Source organism: Cyprinodon tularosa, unplaced genomic scaffold, assembly GCF_016077235.1.
Source record: "Cyprinodon tularosa strain WSP-4 unplaced genomic scaffold, ASM1607723v1 ctg327, whole genome shotgun sequence".
Taxonomy (NCBI): domain Eukaryota; kingdom Metazoa; phylum Chordata; class Actinopteri; order Cyprinodontiformes; family Cyprinodontidae; genus Cyprinodon; species Cyprinodon tularosa.
The window spans coordinates 510,510-520,430 of record NW_024039038.1 but is presented as its reverse complement, the minus strand read 5'-3'; the positions used below and the strand labels follow the sequence as shown (position 1 = coordinate 520,430).

The window sequence follows — 9,921 nt, the reverse complement described above, 5'->3', positions numbered from 1 at the left end:
ATGTCAAGTATTGTGTTAGCAGCAAATTTTAAAAATGTGACCGAAAAACTTAGCAAAATCAGCACAAAAACTTATATTATAATAATAATAATCATAATAATAAAAAAAGTTAAATTAAAAAGTTTCAAGTATTCCAATAGAAGCAGATACAACTCAAGGGGTAAAAAACAGAGTAAACTACAAAACAGTGAAGTATCATGTGATCAATAAAAAAACTAAGGAAAAAACTTTCAAATCTGGAAAAACTGCAAATATTAAAATTGCATCCAAAACTGCATATGCAAAAGTTTACAAATTCCTTAAAACTAGACAATTAGAAAATGCCAAATGAGGTAAAGAAGATCTGATTCAAAGATTACAGCAGTTACAGCAATGACCAAAATAAGTTAGTAAAGAACTTCAAGTAAGAACATTTCTCTAGTCTTTTCAGTTTGTCTTTTATCGACAAGTAAGTCCATTTTAATTTTTCCAGCAAGTACTTTTTTTAAACAACAACAATGATTTGAAAACCCCATGTGGGTGGCACTTGAAGTGTTCAGCATCCTTGCAGTCTTCCCCCGTTTCCCTCTCTCAAAACCGGATCGCCGTTTTAAAGCGTTTACAAATAATACCTCAGAATGCATGAAAATTACAACGGGAAAACTTTGACCGATATAGACATCTTTATCATAATTGGAAATATTACATTCTTCACAACTTAACCACTAAGTTCATTTCATTGAGACAGCGAGCACCAAAGCACAATTAACACAGATATAGCATCATGTAAAAATGTAAACATGACAAAGCAGCCACAACAACATACATTTGAAGGTGTCCAGAAACACGCATTTATGCACCTATGACATGTAATATATTAACAAATGCCCTTTTCGAGGTCATTATTTGACGTACAGACACATAGCTGAAAAAGGAAATATGAAGTTACCTTAGTAAATTCATATAAATATAAATGTAAAACACACATGATAATAAACACACATAATAAAAAAACAAACAACATTCACACTTGAAGTAGATTTCTGATTGCATACCAGTCTTAAAACTTAAACACCAACCCCATAAGTTGTTCCTGCTTGTTTGCACCATTAGCAAAAGTGCGTTGAACATTATGACAGTTTCCATCTGTTAGCCTGCCACCACCTGCTAAAACCAAAGAAACTCCATCGGGTCCACATCGGGAAATTTCTTTTTTTATCAAAGAGGGAGAGACAACCACTCTGTAAAACAAAGAAAAGTTGGTATTTTGTTTTTCACCTTTCAAATTTATTTAAAGGCACAAAACATTTAAAAGCTCCCGCTCTCAGAGAGGCATAAATCTTTGGAGGAAGGTTTGCATACAGTTTTATACATCACAGAGGAGGGGGAAAAGTAAGTTTATTCTAGCCTAAACCAGGCTGTTATCAACATTCCTCCTTAGCTGGCCTTAGCAAAAAACTAGATTGTGAATCTCCTCTGACTCCAACTCTATAAACACAATCAGTAGGAAACACTTGAAAATATGCCAAATGGCACCAAGCACATCCTCTTAAGGCAATATATGGATAATGTATCTTAAGCAAAACAAGATAAAAATAATCACAGGCTGAATGAAAATCTTCCACCACATGCAGTAGGTAAGGAACAAAATTTACTATTCAGCTAAATCTAAAAGGAATCATTTTAAGATGGCAAAGCACCAACTCTGTACTTATATATTAATTTTTAAAGAAAAGACCAAGGGGATGCTGATTAGAAAAAAAAGAAAAGAATACAATGATGTGCTGTATCGCCAGTCTAGGGTAATTTAGGGTAATAAGTTAGACAGTAGACTCATGGGACTTGACCTGTTTTTAAAAATTTCACCATGAAAAATATTTTCGATATAAAAAAAATCATTGTATGAAAATTATAATTAACAGTACTATTAAAAGTATTTTTTTAAATCACATTATTTATTTATTTATTGTTAATAAAATTGGTTTTAGGAAAATATGAAGGAGATATGGAAGTTAAACCAAGCTGCATTTTAATATTTGAAATTATTATAATTTTATTTACATATGATTGTTTTTTTGTTGTAGAGTGGAAGCCAAAGAATAATATAATAAATAAGACACTACCTTTAAAATATATAGCACATTTGTGACAACAGGGACTTAAAATGTTAGTTATAATATTTTTCATCGAAGCTTTATTGATCACTTCTAGTGACAGTCACATTACTTCTGTAAGGAATGTAGCCCTTGGTAGTCTTTGAGGATAAACAAATATTTTTAAAATGTATTATAAGATTGATGCATTTTTGGCATGTTAAGCAGATCAAAATAGTAACCTACAGAGCAGAGCAGATTAAAAGATCTAAAAAAAAACAAAAACAAAACTATTGATCCCCAAAATGTAATAAGGGTGTAAATTATTTATCACAGTGTGATTAGCTTCAACATAAGATCTAATGATAAAGCTCATTTGCAGTATCCAACAGAGCAGAAGGTTCTGTATCACAACCAATTATGCTGCAACCATTTTTTCTGGGTGGTGCCGACATGTGTGCCAACTACAGTATAAATATCGGATTTTTTCAAACTTTATTTCAATCTTCTTTGACACCTGAGGCAAACATGGCTTTGCTGGCTGCCACACTCCTTTTCTCTCTGTCTCTATTTAAAGGAAAACAGGGATCAGCAGCTGCTCAATATAACTGTGTTTTCCTGGGAGAAGAAGGGTCAAACAGTCTTTATGAAGATGGTGATGTGGTTATTGGGGGTTTATTCCCTCTACATTACAGCCCTGTACCCTCTCTTCTCACATTTAAAGAAAGACCATCACCTAATTCTTATAATTAGTAAGTTTTAAAAATTCAATTGACTTGTGCAAAATGTTCTTAACTGATTTGGTTGCAGTAATGTTTATAAAAATAAATGTGGAGTAATTATTTCTCTGTCTACAGTTTCAGTGCTCGTGCGCTTCGCTGGATGCAGACAATGGCTTTTACGATCAGAGAAATCAACGAGCGCACCGATCTCTTGCCACAACTCAAACTTGGTTATCACATTCTTGACAGCTGTGATGAGATATCTGTTTCCTTGAGAGCATCATTTTTGTTAGTGAATGGAGAGCCAGAGAGAGGCCTTAAAGCTGAGAGAGGAAGGAGAATTGCAAGTAAAAATGAAGCCCTTCATTTAGGATGTTCTGCTGTGAACAGAACGCTGTCCTCAGTTATCATAGGTGACGCTGGGTCTGGTGTTTCTATGGCTCTGCTACAAAGTCTGGGTTCTTTTCATATTCCAGTGGTAAGACTATCTAAGCTTCTTTTTTATTTTATAATTTTAAACATGCCTTTATATATATATATATATATATATATATATATATATATATATATATATATATATATATATATATATATATATATATATATATATATATATATATATATATATATATATATATAAATGAAATTGCCCAGAGCTGTTCTAAACGAAATTTCTTTTTGTTTTACACTTGTGTAAACAAAATGTCAAATAAATCTGTCTAAGTCTAAGTCATATATATATGTATTTATATAGATAGATAGATAGATAGATAGATAGATAGATAGATAGATAGAATATAATATATTATTATATAATATATTATAGCAGTATTACAGTTATTTTAACTTTAAAAAACCAGCATGATTCAGATTTATTCCTGTTTAATGAAGTTCAATCTTTCCAAAAAGGATATATTGGGAAAACTGAGATGACAATACATGCATTCTTATGTCTCAAAACTACATCTATTCAGCCTTTTAAGTAAGTTGTATTGACTGTCGTAAAGTACAAGGTAATTTTGTTCTATGTAATTTGATGCATTTTCTCCAGTCTTTTAAAAGAACAGTAGTGCAAAAGGTCAACCACTGTTTGCTGTAATTTTAGGTGAGCTATTTTGCCTCATGCAGCTGCCTGAGCAATCAAAGGGAATTTCCCACCTTCATGAGGACAATGCCTAGTGACGCCTTCCAGATTAAAGCCCTGGCCCAGTTGGTCCGCTATTTTGGCTGGACCTGGGTGGGAGTTATTGGAGTAGAATCTGATTATGCTCGCTTTGCCATACAGCTTTTCCTTCAGGAATCAGTGCATTATGGTGTATGTGCTGCCTACACACATTTCTACCCTGTGGGTCTAAGCCACCAGGATCTTGAAAAGCTTCTTAATATAATTCAGGTGTGTTTTACATACTACAACTACTATGTTTTTAAGTTCATCATGGAAAATGATTGAAATGAAGTAACATGTTCTTTAATGCTCAGATGTCCAGTGCATGACTACTGTGAATAAACAAACAAAAAAGTTTAAATACTGTATTCAGTTATAGTTAAAAGATAAGCACTTTATACTAATTACTTTTAAAAACCTTTTCTCTTTTGTTTTTTTTTGTTGAGTTATTGCACTAATTTAAAAGGTTGTGAACAAAGGTTATTCTGTAAGAGATGTATATTTTATAGTACCTTTACTTTTACTATCTTTGCTTATTCAAGATATTTAATGGAAAAGAAAAGATCCACGACATCCTAACTCCTTAATTGTCATGTAATGTAATGTAATCTCTGAATTTTCCTTCACCAGAGGTCATCTTCAAAAGTCATCATTAACTTTTCAGGAGAGGCAGAGATGCAGGGCATTCTAAGAGAAATGCAACGTCTAAATTTGACTGGCTTTCAATGGATAGCCAGTGAGGCCTGGGCCAACTCTAAGTCGCTTTGGGAAAAATCAGACAATCTTCTAAAGGGCACTCTTGGATTTGCAATACAGAGAGCTATTGTGATACCAGGGCTGCAGCAACATCTTCTGGATCTCACACATTCAGCTATTCATAAACTAGCATTCTTAACAGAATTTTGGGAGGAAACATTTAACTGTCGACTAAATGGATCTGTCAACATCCACTTTCATGGGTTAGGAAGCAATCAAGGCAGAGCTCCGTGTAAAGGGACTGAAGATTTGAATGACGTTTACTCTCCTTATTCTGATGTCACGCAACTGCGAGTGTCCTATAATGTCTACAAAGCTGTGTATCTTGTAGCTTATGCCTTGCAAGATATGAGTAATTGCAAAGCTGGAGAAGGACCGTTTCTTAAAAAAACTTGTGCAGATCCAAAGAATTTTGAACCCTGGCAGGTGAGAGAAGTAAAATGCTGTATGCTATCCATATAATTTTAGAGACAATGAGAAGCATTTTTTAAATGCTCCTTATTTTTATTCCTTTAGCTTCTCCATTACATGAAGCTTGCAAATTTTTCCGCACTAGGAGAGAAAGTCAACTTTGATCAAAATGGTGACCCAATTGCTTATTATGATCTAATGAACTGGCAGAGGGGGCCTGATGGATATCTAAATTTGGTAAAAGTAGGTTTCTACGATGCCTCCCTTCCTGCTGGACGCAGCTTGGTCATAAATGACTCAGCGATTATGTGGCCAGTTGGAAAGCAGGTGTGTTCTACACAAACAGGCCTGAGACCATGTTCACCACTTAGACTCTTCTGTGCACTGCTGATTCACTCATCAGTTAAATTAATTGTATTGATGTGCAACATGCTTTCTTAAATAAGTATTATCCGTTCCTTAAAAGTTTTTGTTTGTATATTTTCAGTTGTATTTAATTAAAGAATTGTTGGCTTTCAAAGGTTTTGATTCAAAACTATATAGCATAGTTATCATCTCATTATTTCAAAGTCATCGTATTGTTTGTTTTTACAAATATTCATGAATCCTCCTTTAAGTTTTTAAGAGTAGTTTAATAACTTTTATCGATAATTTCAATGTACTTATATTGCACTTAACATTTAAAGTCGATTATGAACAAAATCTGAAAGCATTTTCTGATCCTTAACTCCCATTTTATTGAGTAACTTTTTATGAACACATACAGTATGTAACTACTGTCTATATAGAATCAAATATTTATTAAAGCAAGAGTTTTGTGTTAAGTTTGAAAGTATCTTATTAAATTTTTTTACTTCTATATTTTTGATAATATATGAATACATTTAAAGAGAGACTAACATGTTAAATACTCATTAATGATTTTAACATTACATCTGAGTCTCTAATAGGCAGTCCAGTCTGTGTGCAGCAATAGCTGTCCTCCAGGTTCCCGTGTTGCCAGAAGAAAAGGAGAACCTATTTGCTGTTATGACTGTGTCCCTTGTGCTGAAGGAGAGTTTAGTAATACAACTGGTATGTCCTTTCTTTCACTATGAAAACACATTAAGTAAAGTTATAGATGGAGCTTGTATGTTCACCCTGTGCATCTGTAGGTATTGTTCTGGCTCTTAGCCGTCTGAAAATAACATTTATGTGAATAGCCGGTCTGAATTATCCCATAAAATATATATTTAGATAGGAATTTTGATACAAAAAGCAAGTTAAAGCTATTCAAATTTGACAAGCTTAAGTCTCATTTAAAATGCCATTGTGAATATCAATGTAACCTGGATATAAAGGATATAAATTTAAAAGAAAGGGAGGGAAGCTTGGTTTTATGTCCTTCTTATTTTGTTTTTTCAGGTTTTCAAATTTAGGCCCAGTACAGATCTGTTTCTATCTTGCAATGCATGTTACCATTTTGAAATATATATTACACAGGCTATCTATAAAGGATGTGTGTCATTGTTGATACTGTACTTATCTCAGTCATTTTTTTTACTGGGACCTAGCATACTGAGGGTATCTTTTTTTGCTGTTATAACATTGTCTCAACTTAGTTTTTATCTTAAGGGATAAACTTTACATCCGAGAATTAAATGGCAATGAACTACCGGTAGTTGTGTTCAAATGTAAGAGAGTTAATAGTCGAAATTATCAGAAAGAAGGCCAATACTCAGCTTAACTTAAGCTTCAAGCTTCACTTTTTTTTTTTCTTTTTTTCCTTTCTCTCTTCTTTTTCCTCTTTTTTTCTTTTTCTTTTCTTGGTTCTTTGCAAGACCAAGTAGATTCATAAGTCTGCCACATTTGCCAGTAGGGGTAGCAAATACATTATTTCAGCATTAAATAAATTCACAACAGCTTCGATTTAAAACATAAGAGCTAAACGAAAATCAACAGCTCCAAGCTAAAAATATTTTAGGTACAAACTCTTGACTAAACTATCGAAACTTAACTAAACTAAGCTACTATGTACACAAAGAAGAAGAAATGAAAATGGCAGAAAACCATAATCAATACAATGATGCTATGATGTCACAATTTAGCATGGATTAAAATTTTTAGAACCAAATTTTATCTTGAATAACTTTGGAATTAGGTCAAATTAGTTTTTTACTTATTTAGAACAATTGGAATGTGTTCAAATCAATCTGAAATGCAAATCCAAGAGGTACATTTAACCTTAGCAAAATAATGTTTCTTTGAATGATTTGCCTAATCAGCATTTTAAACTTCCTTGATAGAAACTGATCTTAAATGATCATATACTGCATGTGAAGCATTCATTTTAATAAATAACACCATTTCCAGTTCACCTGTTACAAACTGACCAGCCTTCCATAAAGATCATCTTTATTTTCGTTTCTCTGGGATATTGTGCTTGTTCTCCTGCAAGATACAGCTTTAAATGTGGCTTTTGAAAGTTTTTTCTTCTTCCTCCATATTCAGATTCTTTAGATTGCTCAAGATGTTCTGACGACACATGGCCTAATACTGACAGAGATCTCTGCATACCTAAAACAATTGAGTATCTATCTTACTTTGAGCTCATGGGTGTTCTGCTGTGTGCTGCCTTGACAATAGGAGCATCTTTTTCCCTTATTATCATTGCTATATTCTACTCTTATAAAGACACAGCTCTAGTTCGAGCAAACAACATGGAGTTGAGCTTTCTGCTGCTGATCTTTATCACCATTTGCTTCCTTGTTGGTCTACTGTTCCTTGGTAAGCCTTCAGACTGGCTCTGCTGGATCAGATATCCAGCATTTGGGATCAGTTTTGCCCTCTGTCTTTCATGCCTCCTGGCCAAGACAACAGTGGTTTTAATGGCTTTCAGGTCCAGATTACCAGGAAGTAATGCAATGAAATGGTTTGGAAACAAACAGCAGAGAGCCAGTGTGTTTTTGGGAACAGCTGTCCAGGTAGTAAATCTTTCTAGTTGAGCAATATCTTTTTTTTTTTTTTGTCATTTCAAATCAGTTTAAAACCACTGTCTTTTTGTCTTTCTGTCCCCTCAAGATTCTTGTCTGTCTTATTTGGCTGCTTACCAGTCCACCCCATGCCAATTACAATACAGATTACCACAGCTCTAAAATAATCATTGAATGTGCAACTGGTTCAGATGTTGGTTTTTGGCTTGTTCTTGGATACATCGGAATCCTGGCTTGCATGTGCCTCGCGTTGGCCTTTTTGGCACGGAAGCTGCCTGATCATTTCAACGAGGCCAAGTTCATTACCTTTAGCATACTGATCTTCTTTGCTGTTTGGGTTACTTTTATCCCAGTTTATATGAGCACCATTGGAAAATATACTGTTGCTGTCCATGTTTTTGCTATTTTAGCCTCAGCTCTAGGATTACTCTTTTGCATTTTTGCTCCAAAGTGCTATGTCATTTTGCTGAAACCTGAAAAGAACACAAAGAAACAACTGATGCAAAGATAAAAACTGAGAAACAACTGCGACACAATTAGCAAAAGGAGGGACCCAAAGACTCATATTAAAGATCTTTGAATATACAAAAAAAAATCTACAGGTATTTTGGTGACTGATGAACATGTCAGAATGAGGAACAGTAACATTCAGTAAATGTTTTCTCAAATATGGGGTACAATAGGAAAAAGAAAGATAAGCTAAAAACAAGAATTTATGAATTAATCAACCCTGTGAGGAACTTTAACATGGACTAATTTTCCAACAAATAGAATGTACAATATTCTGACAAGATTCTGTGTCTATGTGAACAAGGATATCATCAAGAAAAGTCACATGATCACCCAAGTTTAAGCAGCAAATACCTTGCCTATTACTGGAATGGACATATAATCCTGTTAGATAAGTTCCATATTTATTGTTGACTTTGTATGTTCAGTCAATTCAGTTACTTTAACTACAACTTATTCATGTTTAATTTATCATATGGAAATCTGTAAATGAGATTTAAATAACTACTGGCTCAGTTAAGTCTTGTATATGTCTAATTTAAATAAATAAAAAGAATAAATATATATAGAAATACATCAGTGCCATTATTTTTCCTCCTTAAATATCTTCCAAGAATATGTGACTTAATATAAAACTGAAAGATGATAAATTATCTTGCACAATCTTATTCAATAGTGACACTATCCATCCATCCATCCATCCATCCATCCATCCATCCATCCATCCATCCATCCATCCATCCATCCATCCATCCATCCATCCATCCATCCATCCATCCATCCATCCATTTTCTTACACTCTTATCCCAAGTGGGGTCGCGAGGGGTGCTGGTGCCTATCTCCAGCAGTCATTGGGCGATAGGCGGGGTACACCCTGGACAGGTCGCCAGTCCATCGCAGAATAGTGACACTAGTGTTATTATAAATTAAAGGGCTTCGACTTCATTCTTCCCTTCAATCTGAAAAACTCAATCAAGAAAAAGACAATTAGAAGAATTTTATTGATACATAATTTTAAGACTTTGGTGCCCAGACCTTGGCAGGAAACAGCAGTGAATTTTACTTTAATATGTGTTAGCAGGTGTAAGAGAACAAGCCTGAAACCCTCCAGGCCTGAAACTGGTGGTGGAGTGGAGATGAAGTTGGTTCAGTTCATAGAATGCTGGTTTGTGAGACGATCTGCTTGAGCGGTATTGGTGAGATCCAGTAGACTGTGTAGGCTGATAGTAGTGCTTGATCCGGGACTCGGAAGATAGATGTCCAGCTTGGATAAACACAGGTTTGCAAGAACCTGTCCATGAGCAAGCATGAAG

General features: G+C 34.2%; 1 protein-coding gene across 1 annotated transcript; it reads left to right on the top strand.

Annotated features, from left to right (window-relative positions):
- Positions 1-2,600: 2,600 nt before the first annotated feature.
- Positions 2,601-9,016, top strand: LOC119788813 (extracellular calcium-sensing receptor-like). The gene is made up of 8 exons (XM_038293459.1): positions 2,601-2,824; positions 2,930-3,272; positions 3,900-4,187; positions 4,590-5,141; positions 5,232-5,453; positions 6,077-6,200; positions 7,617-8,089; positions 8,187-9,016. Exons 1-8 carry the CDS (start codon positions 2,601-2,603, stop codon positions 8,607-8,609), a joined length of 2,649 nt encoding a protein of 882 aa, XP_038149387.1. The 3' UTR covers positions 8,610-9,016.
- Positions 9,017-9,921: the final 905 nt, after the last annotated feature.